Raw genomic sequence first — 24,882 nt, 5'->3', positions numbered from 1 at the left:
TTGAACCACTTTCTTATCATTAATGTTCCACCCGTCAAATGGGATGTCACCCATGTACACAGCATCACATCTAAAAGGAATGTCGACTCCAAATACATTATTAATATGTTTATGAACTTCCTGCCAATAAGGCACAATAAGCTGAGAACACATTTTCATTCACATATTTTGAGGTCAGAGGTCAAGGGACTCCTTTGAAAGTGACCATGCCAGTTTTTCCTCGCCAAAATTTAATGTAACTTTGGATCGTTATTTAACGCAGTGGTCAGTGCATCCATGTACGTGCATGTGCTCAGAGTTCATCATATTGTCTACTCCCCCAGATTCTGGTTCCCCTGCGTAGACTCCTACTCAGAGCTGTGCACGTGGAAGCTGGAGTTCACCGTGGATGCTTCCATGATAGCAGTGTCCTGTGGCGATCTGGTGGAGACCATCTACACCCATGACATGAGGAAGAAGACTTTCCACTATGTCCTCCCCATCCCCACTGCGGCCCCCAACATCTCCCTGGCTGTCGGGCCCTTTGAAATCCTTGTAGATCCCTACATGCATGAGGTGGGTTCAACCCCTTAAATAGTCAACAGTAGATGTCACATAGAAGTGGTGTACATCATCTGAAAGCTGGGAACCTGAAGATTAGTTTGAGATGCAGCTCAGCACTGTGTGTCAAGTTGTTCTAGTCAGAAATAAGAAATAAATAGAAATGAATTATTAAATTAAAATAAATTGTGAAAGTGTATAAGAGCGTTGAACATTATGATAGAAGGTTATGATGGTCATCCCCATGCTCTATTATGTCTAATACATTGTTGCATCAATTTCTGGGTTGATACCATTTGTTACACAGTTTTGGTGCTAAATCTAACCACTGGAAAATTGATAAAAATGATCAATAATCCCTCCAAAATACCACATTAAGACACCAAGACCTTGAGGAACACCATAGAAAAAGTCTTGCTTTGATTTGGGATCAAAAACTTTTGACATTTGGAGATTTCTGCATCAGGTTTTATCTCAACAGAGAACCTGATGAATGGTTATTTACTGTTGGTCTGATGTAATTCAGTCTTGTATTTCCTACTAATGACCACTAGATGTCCCTAAACACATGGTAACAGTATTGAAGGTGAATTGAATTCAGTGAAGTAGAGTAGTGTAGTTTTTTTTTGAAGTGTTCCTTAGGTTTTCTAGTTTTCTCACTCTAGATTTAAAAACTGAGTCCGCTACAACCTCTGAAAGATAACTTTTGTTACTGCGTTAAAGAAATTAATGGCATCAAAACGAATTGGCGTTAATGTTATTATCGTGTTATCTTTTACAGCCCTATTTTTTTTTTTATGAAGTTGTCTTACACCCCTTTAAATCAAGAAGACCACGCGACCCCCTTGGAAGCTTCGGGACCCCCAGATTGGGAACCGGTGCAGTAAAGAAATATAAAGGGGACATCCTTGGTATTCTGTTGTGGTAGCTGTCATTAAATCAGACAGAATACAACAGACATTAGTATTCCTATAGCTCTGTGTTCTCTCCAGAGAGCTAACTTTTAACACCCTTGGGTTTGAACGAGGGCTGTCAAAGATAACGCGATAATAACACGTAAACACGTATATTTTTTATAATAAATATATACATATGTTTGCATAAAGCAGCACATTTGCCCATTCCCATGTTGATAAGAGTATTACATACTTAACAAATCTCCCTTTAAGGTACTTTTTGAAAAGATAAAAAAGTGTGATTAATCAAGATTAAATATTTTAATCGATTGACCGCCCTAGTTTGAACTTTTCGTCTTTTTCTATGGACATTTTTCACTTTCTACCTCCTTTTTTCTGACATTTTGAAATATGCCGATTAAATAACTACAACATTGCCCTGTCCCCTCTCAGGTGACCCATTTCTGCCTACCACAGCTGCTGCCGCTGCTCAAACACTCCATGTCCTACCTACATGAGATTTTTGAGTTCTATGAGGAGATACTGACGTGCCGCTACCCTTATGCATGCTTCAAGACTGTGTTTGTGGACGAGGCCTATGTCCAAGTGTCTTCCTATGCTTCCATGAGTATCTTCAGGTAAGCCTGAGATAGAGTGTGCCCGACTCTCTGTGATTTCAGGTCAGGATCACAGTATTGTGTGTGCAGGACTGCAGATTGTAATCCTACTATATTTATCTCATTCTGTCTCAACTTGAGTCACTGGCTTTGTCTTTCAGTACCAACCTGCTCCACAGCGCTATGATCATAGACCAGACGCCGCTGACACGTCGCTGTCTGGCCCAGGCGTTGGCTCAGCAGTTCTTTGGCTGTTTCATCTCCAGGATGTCATGGTGAGACTCAACACTGTGAGACAGGAAGTCTGAGCCACACAGGCAGATATTGAAGGCTCATTTCTCATTGGCTAATCGTAATGTCAGTCAAGAGAGTGTGTGTGCACTATGTGGGTGTATTTTTCTGCATTAACATCAGACCGGCACATACGGGTACTTTGCAAAAAGTCAAGGCTCCGGCCCCTTTTGGGGGAAAGAAAACAGAAGATCCAATAGACTTTAATGCAATTTGACATATGTTTGGATTGTAATGTTGACAAGTTCATATGCATTCATCTCTTGCCTCAGATCTCAGTGTGAAAGCCTCGGTTAACCCGCTACACAACAGCTTTTCATCATTATCTCTCCTGTGACGGCGAGTTTCTTTCCCCCAAAAGGGAGCGCAGCTTGGGAGATGATGCCATGCTGGTCTGGTCTATAGCTTGGAGCCATAAAGCCATGCTGGTCTGGTCTATACCTTGGAGCTATAAAGCCATGCTGGCTGTAACGTTAATATTGCTGTTGCTTAGCAGCGGTGTTCTCACGACTTAACCACTTGAACGCCAAGCATATCGTGTACACGACTTCCCATTTTGTAAATACGAGCTCACGAGTCTCCTTTCTCCTCTCTCCTCTCCTTGGTCTCCTCTCCTCTCGGACCTCTAAACACACATCAGATGTGGGGTCTTGGTTTGCTGATGTTGTTTTGCTGGTTGGTGTCGTGTTAGAAAAGACCTCTGGGAAGGCAGATCCCTTTGATTTTAGCAAAGCGTGGCGCTTCCTGCTAGCAATTAATCAGAGTGGGGGTTAACTGGGGCCTGTAATTGAAAACAGGCCGTGCTCAGTAGCCCGTCAGACATAAGAGAGACGGCAGAAGAAAAAGAGAAACCGCTAGTTTCCAAATCTATGAATCTGTATTGACAAATGGTGAAAACAAGACCTTGGATTACTGTTTTATCTCTGTCTTATGTGTATTTCTAACAGAGGATGAGCCAGGTTTTCTTCTTAATGAATGTCTGATGATGTGAAGTTGGACTTATATGTATACTGTATATATAACCTTTATTTAACTAGGAAGTCACATGAGATTAAAACCTCTTTTACAAGTGAGATCTAGCCAAGACAGGGTCAAATAGCAGCGTCAACACATAACAAGTCAACAACATTGAATCACGACAGCAACAATAGGTACGACACACATCATACAGTGCATTAACAGGGCAGCATTTAAGTCATGTGTTTGCCATTTAATTGAAGCAACTGCAGCTAGCAGTGACCACTTCCTTTATTCTATGTTTAAAATCATTTAAAGAGATAAGGGTCTAAGTTTAAGCTTGGCCTGCAGATCATTCCAGGACCAGGACCGTAGTGGATCAGACTGGTTTACCAGCTTCAGTACTGATAGAACTGAAGCCATTTATGTGACCTTAGATTATAACTGTTCTGCAGAAATCTTCTGGCTTAAGTAAGTAGGAAATTAGAGACTAAAATGTTGTAACCTCTGCAGAGAGAGGGATGACCATCCTACCATGCTGTATAAGCTACAATGATTAGTGACATACCTCAGGGCTGTGTGATACAGGTGGTCCAGTTTGGACAAGGTGGACGGTGAGGCACACCTGTAAATAGTATCACCAAAATCAATCTGAGTCAAGAAAAGGCCAGCAACTAAGCGTTTTCTTGATGCCATGGAAAAACAGGACTTTAGCCTGTACAGAAAACCCAGTGTGAATTTGAATTTCTTTGCAATATGACATTTCAAATTTAGACTTTTGGCCATCCAAATTCCCAAGTATTTGTAATTGTCAACAGACTGAATAGAGACACCATCAAGAATAGTAATAGAAACGGGCTTAACCAGCAGTATCTGAAGGTTTTGTTGTCTAATATGTGAATTTGGGGCAACTTTTCAAAATAGGTTTCTTACATCTGGGAAGTTGAGGTCATGAAAGAAAGGGAATTCAGAGTTCCACAGTTCTTAATTATGGATCATAATATGATCCATAGACAGTATTAGCTCTTAATCTTTATAGGAAAATACTTCCATACTCTCCATTACGTTGATTATAGCAGATACACAGATGAAATCATCTTTACTACATCAGCCAGACGTGATTCAGTTCAGCATCAAGCGGTGAAACCACCACGGTTGAATCAGCGTATTGTGTCTATTCTTTTTTCTTTTTACAAGCTAATAAATCCAGGCTGATAGAATTATGGGAGTTGTGTTTGCCAAGTTTCTTCCTAGAAAGACCACAAGGGTAACATTCACATTTACATAGTAATAAAGAAACACAAGTCCGCTTCTAAAGAGTGTGAGGCAAGAGGGTTTGAGCTCAGTCTCGAGGTGTTCCCTCTTGTAACTCCATTTATTCCAGTCTGATTGTTAAGTAGCATCACACTCCGTGGTTGCCATAAATCACAAAAGAGGTCCTTCAAAGTCTGAATGATTGCAGATCTGAAGTTAATTCACTTAAAAATCACGGAGTTACACTGCACTCCATGTGCTACTATTCCTTCTGAATAATTCCTGAAAGGTTGGAGATGTACGGTATAAACCATGAAGGGAAGTGAACTCACTCCTACTGATGAATTGACTGATATTTTGTGATGATTTGTGTTTTGTAAGCTTAGACTGCAGTGACTTGATATGTTGTTCCTTCTGAAGGGCTGATGAGTGGGTGCTGAAAGGCATCTCAGGCTACATCTACGGCCTCTACCTGAAGAAGACCTTTGGAGTCAACGAGTACCGGCACTGGATCAAAGAGGTAACGCTTTTTGTTTCAGCTCTTTATCCTGTCATAACTCTCAGCCGAGGGTCCTGTCCATAATGTTGTCTGACATTTATAATAACAATCTGAGCCATTCAGAGGTAAAAACTAACACTTTTATTGTAGTAAACTGACGGTGCCAGTTTGCCCCAAATGATTACATCACAGCTCGTTTAGCGGCTGCAGCGTTCCCCCTCAATACTGGACCAGTTTCAAATATTGTTGTCCCCATTAGTCCCTTAAAAAACAAAAACATGTAAAAAGAGGGTTGAAAAATACCAAAGTTATCATTTAAATATGATGTAGCACCACTGATGGTTTTCCCTGAACCTTAAGCCTAATATTTCATTAAAATGTAATCATGTTTTATGACGTTAGAGGAGGCACTCTTTAATTCAGGCGGAGAGCCGCCGTTATAAACGCAGCAGGAAACCCTGCGTTTTAGATAATGCCAGGAAAATCTCCCTTTTAATGATGGAAAACTCTGACAATTGATTAATTGTTTCAGTCATTTTTCAAGTAAAAATAGTCAGAAATTGCCAAAACTTCTGTGGTTGCAGCTTCTCAGAGGAGAAGATTTACTGCCATATAACACTGTAAACTGAATATTTTGGGGTTTTGGACAGTCAAAGACGTCAAGTTGGGTTCTGGGAAGTTGTGATGGTTGTTTTTGTCTTTGTTTAAAGACCCCCTTTACCCCCCCCCCCCCCTCCCTAAAAAAGACAAAATGGGTCTATTGTGGGTCTCAAAGGGTTAATTGAAAAATCGTTTGCAGATTTATTGATAATAAAATATTGGTTAGTTGCAGCCCTACAAGTGATGTGCATAAGATGCAAAAAAAATGTAATATATAAAACTGAATTTAAATGACTGACTTCTTTCCAGAGCTTTTGTAAATGATAATCAGTGCTATTCTGTTGTTTCCCAGGAGTTGGACAAGATTGTGGACTATGAACTAAAGATGGGAGGAGTTCTGTTGCACCCGACCTTCACTGGAGGCAAAGAGAAGGACAAGTAACTCATTCAGTTTCACTTCATGCATCGATTACAGTCATTTAGTTTCAACATTTGAAGTATAAATAAGTCATTTTCTTTTTTTTCCTCATCAGTCCAACTCCCCACCTTCACTTCTCCATCAAGCACCCCCACACTTTGTCCTGGGAGTACTACAAGATGTTCCAGTGTAAGGCCCACCTGGTGATGAGGCTGATAGAAAACAGGATCAGCATGGAGTTCATGTTGCAGGTGAGACACAACCAGCATTTTCTACTCTTCTGCTTTTGTAATTGTCTGAATGTCTTACAGGGATAGTGTAGATGTTTTGAACCGGGCTTGTATGAGGTACTTCCTCCATCCATCGTCAGTGTATTACCTACAGTAGATGGAGTTTGGAGAAACAGACGGGAGTACCAGCACGGAAGCAAAGTAACGTACTGCTGTGGACGGGTTCAGCAGAAAATCTGAAGCCATTGTCTAAGCTCTCGCCAAAGCCACCAGGCTCCGTTGAAAAAAGCAGGACTTTTACCTCGCAGAACACAGAAGTTGTTGGTGTACCACTGCCTCGATCGGTTAGTCTGTTCATATTTATAATGTGACTTTGGTTAGTTCGGATTCAGTCACACAATAACACAAAACAAACTAACCGATAGAGGCAGCAGTAGACTTTCAACTCCCGGGTTCTGCAAGGTAAAATTATTGTTTTTTTCAATGGACTTTGGTGGCTTTGGCGAGCGCTTAGATAACGGATTCAGATTCAGCAGTACGTTGCTTTGCTCCTGTGCCGTAACTCCTGTCTGTTTCTCCGAACTGGCGACCGTCATCTACTGTAGGTGATACACTACAGACCCTCATACAAGTACCTCATACAACCCCACTTCAAAACACCCACGCTATTCCTTTAACTTCATAACAAAGACAGTCTTCATTGAATTCCTTGTTTGCTGCTGTCCTCTGTGTTGCCCTCCTACAGGTGTTCAACAAGCTTTTGAGCCTGGCTAGTACGGCCTCATCCCAGAAGTACCAGAGTCACATGTGGAGCCAGATGCTTCTGTCCACTCACGCCTTCCTCAAATCCATCTCCAACGTCTCCGGCAAAGACATTGGCCCCCTCATCAAACAATGGGTGTATCCTTTAATCTGTAATGGATCTCTGTTTGCACAGTAAGACCTTACACAGTTGGGAGCAATAGAGGTTCAACGCTTAGATGTGTCAAACCTTAAATCATCAGCTCTATTCCACTGACTTGGAACCTCTTTGACTCGTGTCTTAAGAGATGGAAACACCTGTATGAATTCAAACTTAAAGTTAACCCCCTGAGACCCACAATAGACCCGTATTTGTCTTCTTTAGGGGGGTACAAGGGGGTCTTTAGGGGGAGATAGCAGGTCAGCAGTAGATGTCACATAGAAGTGGTCTACATCATCTGACAGCTGGGAACCTGAAAATTAATTTGAGATGCAGCTCTGCACTGTTGTTCTAGTCATAAATCAGAATTACAAATTAATTATTAATTCATTCGAATAGATTGGAAAAGTGTATCAGGGTTTAGAACATGATGATAGAAGTATATGATGGTCATCCCCATGCTCTATTATGTTTCATTAGCAACATTTGTTTCACAGATTTGGTGCTAAATTTAAAAAAATGTTACCTCTTGAAAATTGATAAAAATGATCAATAATTTCTCTAAAATACCACATTAAGACACCAAGACCTTGAGGAACACCAAAAACCATCCATCCTCTGAATGCTCTAGGTCTGTAGTTTGTGGTTGTGCAGTTTCATGAGGCTGTGATTATCCTAGAGGTGACCACAGGTCATTTTATACAGTGAGGTCAAGTTTCAAAAAATGGTTTCACTACTCGGAAAGTTCTCTTCTTCGGTTATCTTGGTTCACTTTAACTGTCCCTACTCAGAGACCAAAGTGCCGTGGTGAAGTTCTTTGGCAGTTTTGCCTTCAATAGGAAGAGGAACGTGCTCGAGCTGGAGATCCGTCAGGACTACACATCATCTGGAACTCAGAAATACGTGGTGAGCGTTTGGATACAGCATGTAGAATGAATGTGTCTGTGTCTAAAGCAGCCGATTACAATCGAGGGACACTGCTGGCCACAAACCTAGTCTGCATGCCTAAGATTAGTCAATGAATGGATTAGTTATTTTTTAACAGTGCAGAATCCTCTCTCTAATCTTCTGTGCCAGGTACCAAATATAGCACAAACATTACTGTTCTTCCTGAAACAGTCCTGTCATGTTTGAACAGAGGATCTTTCTCCATAAAGGAGACCCGTCTGAAAAGCAAAAGCCTCGACTTAAACGGACAAATGAATGTAGTCATGTCACAGATTCCATGTCTGTAAGGGGCTAGATGTACCATTACATTTCCATTATTTATTATTACTTTGTCTTACAAATAATCCTATATAAATTATAATTATGTATATATATTTCCCTGCAGGGTCCCATCAAAGTGACAGTGCAGGAGCTGGATGGATCCTTCAACCACACGCTGCAGATAGAGGAGAACAGCCTCAAACATGACATCCCCTGTCACTCCAAGAGCAGACGGTACGTACCATTACCACCATGATTAGTCAATATTGTATTTTGCATACTTCATATTTTAATATAGTATACTATATACTATACTCTTTTATATTATTACCGTATTGATACAGAGATAGTTATTAGGGCTGTCAAGGTTAACGCGATAACGCAACTTGTGATTTTTAGGTTGTAGCGGGCTCAGTTTTAAAGCTAGAGTGAAGATATCATATAAAAGTAGAAAACCTAAGGAATTCATTGGTACCAACCATGTCATACTAGGTTGTCGCGAAGTAGGCTAAATAACGCTCCAAACTAGCGCTAAATTTTGGCGAGGAAAAACTGTCATGGCCATTTTCAAAGGGGTCCCTTGACCTCTGACCTCCAGATATGTGAATGTAAATGGGTTCTATGGGTACCCACGAGTCTCCCCTTTACAGACATGCCCACTTTATGATAATCACATGCAGTTTTGGGGCAAGTCATAGTCAAGTCAGCACACTGACACACTGACAGCTGTTGTTGCCTGTTGGGCTGCAGTTTGCCATGTTATGATTTGAGGATATTTTGTATGCTAGATGCAGTACCTGTGAGGGTTTCTAGACAATATTTGTCATTGTTTTGTGTTGTTAATTGATTTCCAATAATAAATATATACATACATTTACATAAAGCAGCATATTTGCCCACTCTCATGTTGATAAGAGTATTAAATACTTGACAAATCTCCCTTTAAGGAACATTTTGAGATAAATAATGTGCAATTAATATGCAATTAATCAAGATGAACTATTTTAATCGATTGACAGCCCTAAAAAAAAAAAAAGTGTCTATTGTGGGTCTCAGAGAGTTAAAGAGATGAATGTTCCCCGTGTTAGTCTTGTAGTTTTTGGTTGACTAATCACTGATCTTTCTGTTGGTTTCTTTTCCCAGAAACAAGAAAAAGAAGATCCCTCTGATGAACGGGGAGGAAGTTGACATGGATTTATCAGCCATGGAGTAAGACATCACCACTGTCACTATTTGACATAATTATCTAGGAATTTAGTTATTATCCCGTCATTATATATTAATATATAACTTATTACGCAAATGTTGTCTTCTCCTGGTATTTCAAAACTTACTTGACTATTCTAGCTGAAACAAACAGTGCTCCTACCTGCGTGGCCGTCACATCCACATGAATCATGAAAGCACAAATAGATCTCTGGGGAGCAGCTTCCTCTAGGTACCTGCGTGAGTGAGTGAGGTGCTTAACTGTTCTCCTGAACTTTCCGTCTGCAGTGCTGACTCTCCTCTCCTCTGGATCCGGATCGACCCGGACATGTCCATCCTGAGGAAGGTGGAGTTTGAGCAGGCCGACTTCATGTGGCAGTATCAGCTGCGCTACGAGAGGGATGTAGTTGCACAGGTAGGCTAATGGCAAAGTGCAGTTCTCCACACAGGCCTTATTTAAGTTACTGTGAGGAACTTTTAACTGGTTATGAAATAGTTATTTTAGCCTTTAGTTACCTGCAAGAGATCTGAAAGGATCTTACTGATCTGATAAGGGGATTCTGTAGTGGATTTGAACAGGACAAAATGCTGTTAAATCACATCCCCTATCATCATCAGATGAGCATGTCCTTTATCTCTCTGCTAGGAGGAGGCCATCTCAGCACTGGAGAAGTTCCCAACTCCTGCCTCAAGACTGGCTCTGACAGACATCCTAGAGCAAGAACAGTGTTTCTACAAAGTCCGCATGCAGGCCTGCTTCTGTTTGGCCAAGGTATGTGTCAGTCAGTGTGTGTGTTTGTGTGTGTGTGTGTGTGTGTGTGTGTGTGTTTGTGTGTTTTGTATTTCAGCAACACTGGAGCAGAATGGTTTTGAACAATGATTTTGACAAAACAAGGCCAGTGAGAGTCAGGGACGTGTGTCACAGAATGGGCTGCACAATCAATCGTATATCAATCGTATATCAATCGTATATCAATCGTATATCAATCGTATATTAATTGTATATTAATCGTATATTAATCGTATATTAATTGTATATTAATTGTATATTAATCGTATATCAATCGTATATTAATCGTATATTAATCGTATATTAATTGTATATTAATTGTATATTAATCGTATATCAATCGTATATTAATCGTATATTAATCGTATATTAATTGTATATTAATTGTATATTAATCGTATATTAATTGTATATCAATCGTATATCAATCGTATATTAATCGTGTATTAATCGCGATCAGGATTTTGGCTTCCCACAATTAAATGGAAATGATCGACTGCGATGTTTAAAATGCGTGCTCTGTTTTGGCTTCACTTTTAGAGAGCAGTCATGCCCGTAGACTGTATAGACGAAGTGGACGTAGTCACTGTGACATCTTCCATTGGTTTGTGGATTGCCGTTTTGAAACCTCGAGTTCGACATTTTGGCCGTCTCCATCTTGTTTTTTTTTGCCGTTGTCATCTTGGTTTTTGGTCATCGCTTTCTTGTTTTTAACCGTCGCCATTGTGGTATTTGGCCGTTGCCATCTTGTTTTTTGTCCGTCGCTATGTTGGTATTTGGCCAGTATCTTCACTCTAGCTTTAAAAATGAGCCCGCTACAACTTAAAATCACGAGTTGCATTAATGCATTAAAGAAATTAGTGGCATTAAAACAAATATGCGTTTACCCTGATAACTTTCACAACCCTAATAAAATCTTTTTTTGCAAAATATTATGTTCAAACAATATTGTAGAAAGCGCTACAGTTTGAGAACAACATAAAAGCTCCCAGCCAGTCAGCAAGGCCACCCACCAGTTTAACCCTCCAGCTCAGCTGCCTGAATAATCCTATTCTGTGGCTCCAGGAAACTCTCTATTCTCTGGATTTGGTCTCTTCCAACTTTAACCCCACTGGATTTCCGCCATTCGGGTTCCACCTGAACCAATATTTTCACAACATGATAAACCGAGTGGAGGTTGAAATGGCAGCGCTTCACTTCTTTCACTAAGTTGCTGTGTTTGGCCACAAAACCCCCAACAGACTCCATCCTAATGGCCTTTGGTATATACTACACACCAGCTCACACACACACTCACAGACTTACATACCCACACCGACCACAAAGTGAAATATGACTGACCTCAGATGGACTTGGCTGCGTTATGATTGGTCGGGATGGCATTTACTTGCTTGTTATTGGTAGAAAATGTTGGAAGGAAGAAGGAACAGCCTGGGGCTGCAAATTATATGGGTGTGTGTGGGGACACACACACAAAGTACAGATGTATTCGTGAATGCGTGCTCACACATACAAAACCGTTCCGGTGTGCATGCCCCCCTTTATTTACTTTACCAAATGACAACATCCTGTGTCAGTGACCCTTAGTCCTATATTACCACATTAACATAAATTCCCCAATATCCTGTTGGAGCCCAAAGACCACTGGAGCCACTGGTCTTCATGCCTGTGGAAACCTCATGTGCTGCTTATGTGTACGCTTGCCTTTTACTTTGTAGTTCACTTCTCACCACAGAACCTCTGACGGACAGAAAGGACCATTGTTATACAACATTCTTGACTTGTCATTTGTGTGCCGTGCAGTATTTCTCAAGTAACTACCGTGGCTCTTGAGAGTGCAGCTCGTACGTCTGTGTACATTTTACATTCCACATGCTCTGCAGAAATGTTGAATGTTTAATTTGGCCGTTATTTTACTGTGATGACAGCAGATGGAGGACAACCTACAGATGCTGTCCTCCACGTCTGGCTACCTGAACAGAACTGAACTGAAGTAGTTGACTAAAAGTAGAAGGCGGCTATGGACTCTCCATTCGGCCATTTGGATACCCAAAGTGTGCCAAATGGGTTTTAATAAAATACTACTGATATCCACTACAGGAGGCTATGTGCACACAATGGAGCCTTTGGCCATGACATTTACCCTGTGCATCATCACATTCTACCATTGTGCACAGAATAAAATCAATAAAAACAACTAAATTATATAACTTTGACTCCAAATGGAGTAGTTTTATTATAATAATGAAATATGATCAAGTAAAACTTAGATAATAACAAATAAGATCAATAACAATGTAAATAAGATAACAAAGAAGAATCCAAAGTTATGTATGTACATTCAATATAAAAGGCGTTAAGGCCTCGTCTTTTAGAAACTATTTGGAAAAAAGACAACCACAGCATTTTATGAAGTTTTTAAAGGCAGTGTTTTAACACACAGCTCCGACGAGTATTTAGATTAGATCCTGACGGGCAGGTTGACACCTTACATGACAGCCTCTCAGTGTATGAATGTGTGTGTGAATGGGTGAATGCTGACGTGTAGTGTAAAGCGATTTGAGCGGTCGGAGGACTAGAGAGGCGCTACATAAATGCAAGTCCATTTACCATAACTGCGTTCTTCTCTTCTTGTGTGTGCATGTAAACCTCGCAGATAGCCAATGCCATGGTGAGCACGTGGCAGGGCCCGCCAGCCATGAAGTCTCTGTTTACCCGGATGTTCTGCTGTAAGAGTTGCCCCAACATCGTCAAGACCAACAGCTTCATCAGCTTCCAGAGTTACTTCCTGCAAAAGGTACATCAAACAAGCAAAATACACTGACAGGCTGTTAAACACACAATTGTTCTCAGTCAAGTCACTCTCACCAGACTATAGAGACAAACTCCCATTCAAGGCCAATATCTTTGGCCAAGTTGATCTTATGACAGATATATCAATATTGTCATATATGTCAGCTGATTATGATACATTTCAGTTCTGTATCGGTGACAATGGGGTCGATCTATTCACTTCAGTTCTATGTTTATATACTATATACTTTATATACTGGAATTTTATTTGCTGGTTAAGTTTTGACCAATGTGTCGCTGAATTAACAAGTTTCCCTCTTGAAATGTAATTCCTGTTAATTTTGAATATTTTTTTTACCAAGTTATATAAATAAAAAAGATAATTAGGGCTGTCAAAGTTGAAAAAACACAAAATAGTTTTTACTCCGCTAATTTCTTTAACGCATTAATGCATCATATGAAACTATATACTATATATATATATATATATATATATATAAAAATGTAAAAGTTAACGTATATATATATATATATACATTTGCATAAAGCAGCATATTTTTCCATTCCCATGTTGATAAGAGTATTAAATACTTGACAAATCTCCCTTTAAGATACATTTTGAACAGATAAAAAATGTGCACATTGTAAAATTGAGCTATGAAATTGTGATTCTCCATCTTTTTCACAGCAATATCACCATTACTGTTTTGTCTTTGTTTCCCATGGCAGACAATGCCCGTTGCCATGGCGTTACTGAGAGATGTCCAGAACCTCTGTCCTAAAGATGTCCTCAACTTCATCCTCGACCTCATCAAGTACAACGATAACAGGAAAAACAAAGTAAAGACTTAAATTCACACACACTTTTACTCTTTAATATCGTAACTCTTAAAGTGGAGATGAAATGAAAAAAGTCTTTTGAATTTTTTTTTTTAAAGATTTCTTTTTATTAGCGAAAGGTTTATTTTACAATTCAATTCCAGCGTTTATCAACATATCTCTTTTCAACCAATATTCTATAGGACTCGTCTTTTAGAAACAAAAAAAAGACCACCACATTTTATGAAGTCTTTAAAGGCAGTGTTTTAACACAAAGACATTAAAAATCCTAAAACCATGGAATATTTAATCTTTGGCCCCAGTGATCAGCAATCACAAGCAGGAGTTCTAACTTCTCCCTCTGTCCTCTCTCCTCCCTTCCCCCTCACCCCCCCTCTTGTCTGTCTTCAGTTTTCAGATAACTACTACCGTGCAGAACTGATTGAAGCGCTGACCAACTCTCTGACCCCGGCCATCAGCATTAGCAACGAGGTGCGGACAGTGGATAATCTGAACGGTGACGTCCGTCTCATCTTGGAGGAGATCACGCGATTCCTCAACATGGAGAAACTGCTGCCGAGCTTCAGAAACACCATCACCGTCAGGTGAAGACTGTAGTGTGTAGAGGGCTCAGTTTTAACGCTAGAGTGAAGATACTGGTATCATATGAAACTAGAAAACCTAAAGAATCCATTGGTCATACTAGCTTGTCATGAAGGAGGTTAAATAACGCTCCAACCTTACGCTAAATTTTGGTGAGGAAAAACTGGCACGGCCGTTTTCAAAGGGTTCCCTTGACCTCTGAGCTCAAGATATGTGAATTGAAAATGGGTTCTATGGGTACCCACGACTCTCCCCTTTACAGACATGCCAACTGAGCATATTGTTTATGCTAAATGCAGTACCTGTGAGGGTTTCTGGACCATATTTGTCATTGTTTTGTGTTTTTAATTGATTTCCAATAATAAATATATACATACATTTGCACAAAGCAGCATATTTGTCCAGTCCCATGTTGATAAGAGTATTAAATACTTGACAAATCTCCTTTTAAGGTACATTTTGAACAGATAAAAAATGTGAAATTAATTTGCGATTAATCGGGATTCAATATTTTAATCGATTGACAGCCCTAATTGTAATATGGCATAATTGTTGCAGTAAAGTGATGTCATTTTCTGACTGTTCTAGCTGTTCTATGATTTGCCTTAAGCCACTTAGTCATTATATCTACATTACTGATGATTATTTATCAAAAATCTCATTGTATAAATATTCATATCATCGCAATATCGAGATTTTTGATCAAAAATATTGTGATATTTTATTTTCTCCATATCGCCCAGCCCTAATTTCACACACAACTTGAATATCCCTCAACCTCTCCTCTGTTCCCTCTCTGCAGCTGTTTGAGTGCGATCCGTCAGCTTCAGAAGAACGGTCATATTCCCAGCGACGCATCACTCTTCAAGTCCTACGCTGAGTACGGACACTTTGTAGACGTTCGTGTCGCTGCGGTGGAGGCTCTGGTGGACTACACTAGAGGTAGTATGCCAGCTGTTAGTATTATTATTACAGTACTAGCAGTCTTGTGTAGCCCATTGGTCGAGCTCACAGATCCCTGGACATAATCATCAGTGGCTCTTTGGTATCTGTACATCAGATGATGAAAAAAAGCTGTTGAGTGGCAGGTTAACCAAGGCTTATGTCTTTTTTTTGTCCGGCAGTTGAAAGAAGCTCAGTGGAGCTGCAGTGGCTGCTCAACATGGTCCAGAATGACCCATCTCATTATGTCAGGTCAGCTAACAGACAACACACACACACATGTTGCACATTACGCACACACATTACTCTCAATGTGTTTTTTCTTGGTTTGTATGTCATTACATTTTGGTTTCCCAAAATGGGTTGTCAGTTCTGTAGTACAGTTCAGGGAGACAACCGTCCATCCACAGGTCTGCCTAATCAGACAGCGGCTGCATATCGGCAGAGGCAGCAGGCCATGCTGTAGTTGATGGTAAATGACTGTATATCTGAATGTTCATCTTCTTGTTTGTTGTCCCATCAGACATAAGATCCTGGGTATGCTGTGTAAGAATCCACCTTTCACCAAGACAGCAGACTCAGCTCTGTGTAATGAAGCTCTGGTCGACCAGCTCTGGAAACTCATGAACTCAGGTGAGGCACGCACGCACGCATGCACGCACGCACGCACGCACGCACGCACTCACGCACTCACGAACGCTTCTATGGGTACCCACTACTCTCCCCTTTACAGACATGCCCACTTTATGATAATCACATGCAGTTTTCACATGGCAGACTCATGGTGATTATCATAAAGTGGGCATGTCTGTAAAGGGGAGACTCATGGGTACCCATAGAACCCATTTCCATTCACATATCTTGAGGTCAGAGGTCAAGGGTTCCCTTTGAAAATGGCCATGCCAGTTTTTCCTCGCCAAAATTTAGCGTAAGTTTGGAGCATTATTTAGCCTCCTTCATGACAAGCTGGTATGACATGGTTGGTACCGACCTCCGAAATATCGATTGCGTTAATGTGTTAAAGAAATTAGTGGCGTTAAAACGAATTTGCGCTAACACGTTATTATTACTATTACTTTGACAGCCTTATTGATAACAGATGGCTTTCTGTTGTTCAGACGGACAAAGGCAGAGATGAATTAGTTTTCCTTCCCACATGTGTTTGACTGGACAGACTTCTGTCAGACTGTTAGTCTGCTGTTCTCTGTAATCCTCTATAATAGATCCCAACAGGCTCTGAATGAACTTTAAAATGAATCACAGTGAAAGAGTTGATATGCAACACGTGTGTGTCTCAATCAGCTGCTCTCCAGACGTTTGCTTACCTCTGCTCTAATAGAAGAAAGAGGACAAACGTTGGAGCTTTGCTACAGTTCATCATGTAGTAGAGAGTGAAGTATATTTTGACTGTGAATGTTTGTGGTTCGATGTTCCATATCATCGACGATTTCACTGCTTCTATGCCCCTTTTCTTCTTACTTGTGTTCTTCTTTTCTTAGTGGAATTGTTTGGAACAGCTGCACAATTTACCTCCAGTTCCACTTGCTTACCTTATACATGGCTACACATTCTTTTGCAGTGAATATACAGCCACATGTATTGTGATTGTAATGAATCATTTATCCTATAAAATGTAGAAACAGCTTAAAGATGCCTACCACAAGTTTCCAAAGCTCAAGGTGACTCCTCTAAATAGCTGTCCAAAACACAAAGATTCCTAGTAATGTTATTGTTATCTGCATATAGAGCGGGGAAGAGAGATCCAATCACAAGTGGTAACTGGAGACGCATGTGGAGATGCATTCTAAAGCCAGGTGTGAACAGACGTACTTAGAGATGTCCACTCGTGTTCAGATCACTCAGGATGCATGTTGATCCCAGGTCTGGACAGGGCCTGTTTGGGAGATGCCATGTAGTAGTCGCAGCCATTTGGTGGGGTTGCTGTTGGCTCCACTGTCCCTCTTGTTCATTGTCATCGGCGTGATCTCAGACTACTGATATTCTTAATAGGCAGAGTCCGAACTAACCACCATCTGTATCAGGAACAGTGAACAGCAGCACATTCTTGGTGGAGGTAATAGCAGACGGTTCATTGGCTCAGAGCGCGTTTCATATGAGATATTATCCTTCATTATTATCTGGTTGTTTTTCTCCAGTCATGAACTGTCCAGGGTTAAGGTCTACTTATTGGTGCTGTGCCTCCACCATATATATACGCACGTGGTTCTGCCTCGTATTGTGTCCTCGGGTTTCATTATTTCTCTCTCTTCCAGGGGGTCCTATGTGTCTTTCAGCTCGCTAGCCGGGCCATACCGGTTCAGTGTGCCAACCCAAATACACACCATCTCAAGTATATGTTCACAGCTCCATGTTCCTGAAGGCCGTCGGGCTTCTTACTGCCGCATGTTATTTGATTTATTGACTTACAAGCTTGAAGGATGAACAAAAATATTGATGATCGTTATTTCCTTTTGTTTGTGGGTCGGTCAGTGTGGGTGGGTGGCTGCTGGACAGCCGGACTGCGCTGCCAGTTTAAATACGTAGTGACCTGAGTGCGGTAACTTTAAATACTATGTTGTGGAAATGTGTTGGTTGTTTTATAACCCGCAGCCCCCCACGTGTTAAACACTCACACAGGATGATGTTTCATGGCTGAAGGTCGGTGCAGTAAGAACACAAACTCAAGAGGACTTTCTGCTGCTGTTCCACTCATTTAGTTCAACCTTCTTCTAAAGCCACAGTGCAACTCCCCCCCGACCCCCCCATGTTAGGAGGCGCCTGGTCTTTGGATTGTCAGCTTCAGCAATATTTGGGCTGTATTCTAAACCGCATACTATACTACTGTACTAGTAGCACGTACTGATTTGGCCAAAATGTAGGGCTGCCGGTTATTTATCACATTTATTCATGATTTTAGGGACAAAATATTTTTATTGCACTTTCTAATGTCTTATTCAGCGTTCGGTTGTACTTAGCTCCGACCTCTCGTTTCACTTCTGGTTGCAAAAAAACAAGATGGGTACTGACAAAAACAAAGATGGCGACGGCCGAGAACCAAAGTGGAGACGGCCAAACACCAAGATGGCGACGGCTTAAAAGCAAGATGGAGAAGGACAAAAGCAAGATGGCGACGGCCTAAAACCTCAACCAACCTAAAAAAATAAAAAAATCTACAGTATGCCAAAAATACCCGGATGCCATACTGATTTGGAAAAAAATCTCCTTGTTGGAGTCGGACCAGTCTACCTCGCCTACTGTATCCCACAATGCAAAGCGCTGGAACGGTACAGGCTACAGTTATATCAACAACAGCAGCCAAAACTGGCTTGTTTTTTTACATTTTTCGTAGCTATTTCATCACCAAATTCACTTATGACCATTTTTGAGGCGAGAAATCAACGGTGTAGATTTTGAATATTGGCAGTTTTGCAATATTAGATGACGAATCGAACATTTGCTCCAACGTTTTCAGAGTTTAGAAGCTCCACAAACTGCTGTGACAGCTAGCTAGCGCCTGTCAAGGTTGCTACCTCGCCACCCGGCCAGTAGCTTTCACAGACTGCTATGAGCTGGCTGGTATCTGTTGTGTTAACGTGTTATCACATTAACTTTGACAGCCCTAGCTTTTACTACTTGTTTCTACCTCAGTTGATCTGACCAGCTTTGCCTTTTGTTTTCTGTCCCACTGCCCTCACTCTCACCCCATACCTCCCCTCCACCTCGCCCATCCTTTTCTCAGGTACCTCCCATGACTGGCGGCTGCGCTGCGACGCTGTGAACCTCTACTACGCATTGTTTGGTTTGACGCGACCCTCCTGCCTTCCCCTGCCAGAACTGGGCCTCGTGCTCAACCTGAAGGAGAAGAAAGCTGTCCTGAACCCCACCATCAAGCCTGAGCTGGCGGTCAGCACTGTTGTGGAAACGCCGGCCAGTATAGGCATCCATGGTGTGGGCATGAGCTACATAGTTGTAAGTGATGGGGGGGTCATCTGTCAGGACAGCTTGTTTAGTGTTAAATGGGAACAACAGCCAAATTAAGAATTCCAATATGTTATTTCCATGGCACAGGAAGGTTCAAGTTTGAGTTTTAGCACTCTATTTTTTGGATTTGGGAAATTATTGGACTCTCTTAGACCATAGGAATAACATGTATGAATTTTGAAAATGGCCGTAGTTCCCCTTTAATAGGAAATGCACTTCATGAACTACTGACTGAACTCAATTTGATGTTATTTCTTGGCAGGTCGTATTCCTATTTTGACCATAAATTGTGTAGTTAAAGACATAGTACATCACGGTTGGTTCCTATGCTAACGGTGATGTAATCAGCGAGCTGCTCGGTGGTCTTTATTTCTCTCTGTTTTAAATGTCTTTGATTTACGAATGCAACATAAAAAAGGTTCAGATGGCACACAGATAGTAACTACTTCATAAAAACCTGTTAGGTTGGAGCTATGTAATTATGGGTAAGAAAATGCTGCCAACAATATTTGGCTGTACCTCCTTCCCATTGCATCACCGTTGTACCCAGAATCACTGTTAAGTACACAATTCTGCCTATAAAACATCTCTGACAGCTGATTGCATCTGTATTATTAGCGAAATTCTTACATGGCAGCATTTTAAAGGGATAGTACAGATGTTTTGAAGTGGGCTTCTACTTCTTCATAGTCAGTGTATTACCTACAGTAGATGGTGAAACAGACAGGAGTACCAGCATGGGAGCAAAGCAATGTACTGCTGTGGACGTATTTTAGACACCTAAAAAATCCATATCAGTTTAGTGTACGCTACATTTAGAGTATTTTGATCGCTTAAATGTGCCGTGAGACAACCCTTTCCGACGGGGTACTGAAGCTATCTATGCTCTCGCAACCAGACTCCATTGGGAAAAAAAACAGTATTTTTACTTTGCAGAATACGAGAGTTGTTGGTCTACCGCTGCCTCTATCGGTTAGTTTGTTCATATTTATTGTGTGACTTCGGCTAATTCGGATTCACCCAGGGATGCACCGATCCGACTTTTTCACAAACATCTGAACTAGGGATGTTCATAATTAACCGTTTAACCGTTAACCGACATTAAGCATTTTAAACAATTAACGTTATCGGTTAAAACGGTTAAAAGAAATATTTATAATTAATTAAAAAGCTGAGCGGCTCGTCCCTTTTTAGGAGAAAAGCTGGTCCACCTTAACAGCCCACCTTAAGAGGCGGGGCCGGAGTTGCAGGATAAAGGAAGTTGGCTCCGGTCTCTCCGGCTCGCGTGAGCGGAGCGGAGGAGCAGTAGTTTCGTAGCATTTATTCAGCGACAAATAAACTACACACACTGCTACTCCTACATTCACAGCTAGAACGCCACCAACAACCCCACACTCACCGCCAACACACACACGGACACTCACAAATCTTGTCGGTTAACGGTTAATAATCGTTTAACGAGGGTTGGCTATCGGTTAAGAACATTTTTCAAAATGAGCATCCCTTATCTGAACTATCCCTTTAAATATTCCATTATTCTGCCCTCAGTGGTTTCATCTGAATGTGTTGCAAACTCCCATTATTATTAAAGTCACATTTCTATAAATGAAAATGACTGTGCCATGCTACTACATATTGACGTTGGTTTGTGTCTTGCAGGTGGAGGATGATGAGGATGAGCCAGATCCTATTTCATTAGGGGTGTGCGGGGTGGGCCAGCCCCCTCAGGGCCTGAAGAGGAAGGCTGAGACCCCGCTGGGCTCCCCTCCAGAACCAGGACAGGTACTGCGGCAACAGGACGATGATCCAAGAGGAGGGCGCTTCAAGATCAGGGTAAACACACTGCTCTTTTTGTTGTTTCTACACTCCTGCTGTGCTTTGATTGGCACTGCTCTTGTCAGGTCTTTTGTTTTATTCAGGTTAATAATTTATGAACTTCTGTTGATTTAACGTAACTTCGGAATGTTATTTAGCGATCATCCCGAGAAGCTAGCATTACATGGTTACCAATGGATTCCTTAAGTTTTCTAGTTCCATATGATAGCTTCAAAACTGAGCCCGCTACAACCTCTGAAAGACAGAAAAAAGCAGCCGGCGGGCAGTCCGAGTTTTAAGGGGTTAACATGTTATCTGGTGTTAATATGTAGTTCTGGTTTGTTGTAGTTCAACACGATGGAAGAGGAAGATATCGATATGGAGACGGTTCATGACAGTCAGGCCTTCATTCACCATCATCTCAATCTGTTAGAGAGACCCTCTACACCAGGTGAGCACACACAATGTTTCTTAGACCATTCTCAAAAATAAATCTATACACTCATAACCTGGTAACACACACACACCTGTCCTCTTTCTCTTTGTAGGTAAAGAGCCACCGTCGGTCGAACAGTCCATGCTCTCCATGCCTGCCACGCCCGTTCCGGCCTTCTCCAAAGAGACCACCTCTTCCACCTCCAAACATGGCAGCGAGCACGGCCACCACCATCACCACCACCACCACGAGCATAAGAAGAAGAAGAAGAAGCACAAACACAAGCACAAGCATAAGCACAAACACGAAAGCAAGGACAAGGAGAAGGACAGAGAGAGGGACAACTCCCACGCCTACAGCAACAGCCCGGCCAGCGGCAGGTCGCTGCGCTCGCCGTCTTTTTCCGACTGAACATCTGGAGGCGAGTTTGGTTTCCCAGTGCTGTTGGTTCAGTTACGGTTAACTGGATACATCCATCTCGCAGTAGCAGGCTTGCATCCCTGTGAGCACGGAGACACCAAAATGGAAAGCAAAACATGTTTAGTTTATCTAAATATTCATTACTCAGTGGAATCATCAGACCGGCAGTACGTCATCCAAACGTCTACTTTAAACAAACCGCTAATAGTAATAACGCCATGCTGTAGAGTTGCTGTGTAGTTGGTATCATGTACAATAAATCCCCAAACGCTGATTTGTTCCCTTGCCGTGTCCAAAAAAAGATCTAATAGAGGGTCTTTATGGCTCCAAGCTATAGACCAGACCAGCATGTCTTTATGGCTCCAAGCTATAGACCAGACCAGCATGGCTTTATGGCTCCAAGCTATAGACCAGACCAGCATGGCTTTATGGCTCCAAGCTATAGACCAGACCAGCATGGCGTCATCGCCGAGGCTGCTCTCCCTTTTGGGGGGAAGAAACTCGCCGTCACAGGAGAGAAAATGATGAAAAGCTGTTGTGCAGCGGGTTAACCGAGGCTTTCACACTGACATTTGAGGCTCATACGATACGTGAATATTCAGTGTTGGTTAGGGCTGCACAATTAATCGAATATTAATCGCGATCACGATTTTGGCTTCCCACAATTAAATGAACATGATCGACTGGGATGTTGACGTTTAAAGTGCGTGCTCTGTTTTGGGGAGCTGTCGTGAACATAGACTGTATAGAAGAAGAGGACGTAGTCACCGTGACGCCACCCATTTGTTTGTGGACTACCGTTTTGAAGCTTCGAGTTCGGCATTTAAGCCCTCGCCATCTTGGTTTTTGCCCAATGCCATCTTGTTTTTAAGCCGTCGTTATCTTTAACGATTTAATCTAAATAATCGGGATTATCATTTTGGCCATAACCGTGCAGCCCTCCTCTTCAGTTTTCTTTCCCCCAAAAGGAGGCGTGGCGTTGACTTTTTGCTAAGTACCTGTATGTGCCGGTCTGATGTAGCATCATACAGGAAGACTCAGTGTTAAAGAAAATGAAGTGATGTGATCCTCAAATCAATGGCAGCACTGAATTCCTCAGCAGAAGCAGCTGATGTTGGCTGGAGAGGAGCAGTGTCATTAAGGTAAACCCTCCAGAGGCGTCCTTATATCGTCACACCACACACAGCCTTTTGACACCGCTTCCAATCTGTCTGAGGCGTGCAACCACATACACCTCTCTCCACAAACAGGCAAATACCTCAACCCCCCCCCTACATAGACACCACTCTGGTGTGCCTCATCCCCACAGCTCAATCCCAACATTCAGAGTGGCTTCTGAGGGGAAACATGATTGATGGTGGTGTGGATGAAACCATTCTGTCTGGACTAGACCTCCGCTGTCTTTAACATCCTGCTAATGACATTTTGCTCCCAGATGGAAATGAAACAGAGGAATTTCCTCTACTATTTTTACTGTACAATTGAAACTCAAGTGTGTTTTTTTTAAATATATTTTTTTGTTTCCCATCTGTCGTCATCGAGAATGAAAGACACTTTTGTATTCATGAATGTTTTAACTAGATTGATTCCAGCTCCACAAAAGGCATTTATGGCCGCTGGGTTTCACCCTGGCACTGTTTCGTTAGGTTTGATTAGGTGGTTTTAAACAATGAAAAGAGCTTGCAGAATTTAATATTCCCCATTTAGATAACCAGAAGGGTATCAAAATAGTGATTCAACGGTTTTCTTATTTAATCAGCCTCCTAAATTAATCTTGCCTTGTCTAAATAAGACAATTAAACTAGGGCTGTCAATTGATTCAAATAGTTAATTGCGATTAATCAGGTGATAGTCCACAATTAATAGTGATTAACGCAAATTAATCACATATTTTTTATCTGTTCAAAATGTACCTTAAAGGGAGATTTGTCAAGTATTTAATACTCTTATCAACATGGGATTGGGCAAATATGCTGCTTTATGCAAATGTATGTATATATTTATTATTGGAAATCAATTAACACAAAACAATGACAGATATTGTCCAGAAACCCTCACAGGTACTGCATTTACCATATAAAATATATGCTCAGTGGGCATGTCTGTAAAGGACCCATAGAACCCATTTTCATTCACATATCCTGAGGTCAGAGGTCAAGGGACCCCTTTGAAAACGGCCGTGCCAGTTTTTCCTTGCCAAAATTTAGCACAAGTTTGCAGCAATATTTAGCCTCTTTCCCGATAAGCTAGTATGACATGATGTCAGTATGACATGATATCAGTATCTTCACTCTAGCTTCAAAACTGAGCCCGCTACAACATAAAAATCCCAAGTTGCGTTAATGCGTTAAAGAAATTAGTTGCTTTAAAACAAACTTGTGTTGTTATCACGTTCACTTTCACAGCCCTAAATAAAAGACAAAGTCTTAACATGTAAAGATTCTTGACGGATTCTTAATCCCAGTTTGTAGTTGATATTTCCCCTGATGGTTGTGAATTCCCTTCTTTGGATTAATCAGGTGTTTAAAATACAAGGTCCACCAGTTTATTCCTCTTGTTAAACACAATAATCTACTGAGAGTTATGAGACAATATTGGTTTCACAAATGTATAATAGATACAAACCAGTTATGACAGAAATGTGGAGGAAAGCGTAATAACAGTT

General features: G+C 41.3%; 1 protein-coding gene across 2 annotated transcripts in view; it reads left to right on the top strand.

Moving 5' to 3' along the window:
* Positions 1-23,747, top strand: part of taf2 (TAF2 RNA polymerase II, TATA box binding protein (TBP)-associated factor) — a 29,645-nt gene extending 5,898 nt beyond the window's left edge. For both annotated transcript variants that reach the window (XM_074654458.1, XM_074654459.1), the window contains exons 6-27: positions 324-555; positions 1,890-2,074; positions 2,215-2,328; positions 4,976-5,075; positions 6,007-6,092; positions 6,188-6,323; positions 7,048-7,202; positions 7,995-8,109; positions 8,537-8,646; positions 9,556-9,621; positions 9,907-10,033; positions 10,265-10,390; positions 13,065-13,205; positions 13,931-14,041; positions 14,432-14,625; positions 15,426-15,565; positions 15,748-15,817; positions 16,089-16,198; positions 19,305-19,534; positions 21,206-21,379; positions 21,710-21,812; positions 21,910-23,747. In XM_074654458.1, coding sequence (XP_074510559.1) covers positions 324-555; positions 1,890-2,074; positions 2,215-2,328; positions 4,976-5,075; positions 6,007-6,092; positions 6,188-6,323; positions 7,048-7,202; positions 7,995-8,109; positions 8,537-8,646; positions 9,556-9,621; positions 9,907-10,033; positions 10,265-10,390; positions 13,065-13,205; positions 13,931-14,041; positions 14,432-14,625; positions 15,426-15,565; positions 15,748-15,817; positions 16,089-16,198; positions 19,305-19,534; positions 21,206-21,379; positions 21,710-21,812; positions 21,910-22,208 — 3,124 coding nt within the window. In that variant the 3' untranslated portion in view covers positions 22,209-23,747. The remainder of the gene's footprint in view (positions 1-323; positions 556-1,889; positions 2,075-2,214; positions 2,329-4,975; positions 5,076-6,006; positions 6,093-6,187; positions 6,324-7,047; positions 7,203-7,994; positions 8,110-8,536; positions 8,647-9,555; positions 9,622-9,906; positions 10,034-10,264; positions 10,391-13,064; positions 13,206-13,930; positions 14,042-14,431; positions 14,626-15,425; positions 15,566-15,747; positions 15,818-16,088; positions 16,199-19,304; positions 19,535-21,205; positions 21,380-21,709; positions 21,813-21,909) is intronic.
* The last annotated feature ends 1,135 nt before the right edge of the window (positions 23,748-24,882 follow it).

This window comes from Sebastes fasciatus, chromosome 12, assembly GCF_043250625.1.
Source record: "Sebastes fasciatus isolate fSebFas1 chromosome 12, fSebFas1.pri, whole genome shotgun sequence".
Taxonomy (NCBI): domain Eukaryota; kingdom Metazoa; phylum Chordata; class Actinopteri; order Perciformes; family Sebastidae; genus Sebastes; species Sebastes fasciatus.
This window is presented reverse-complemented; position numbering and strand designations above follow the sequence as displayed.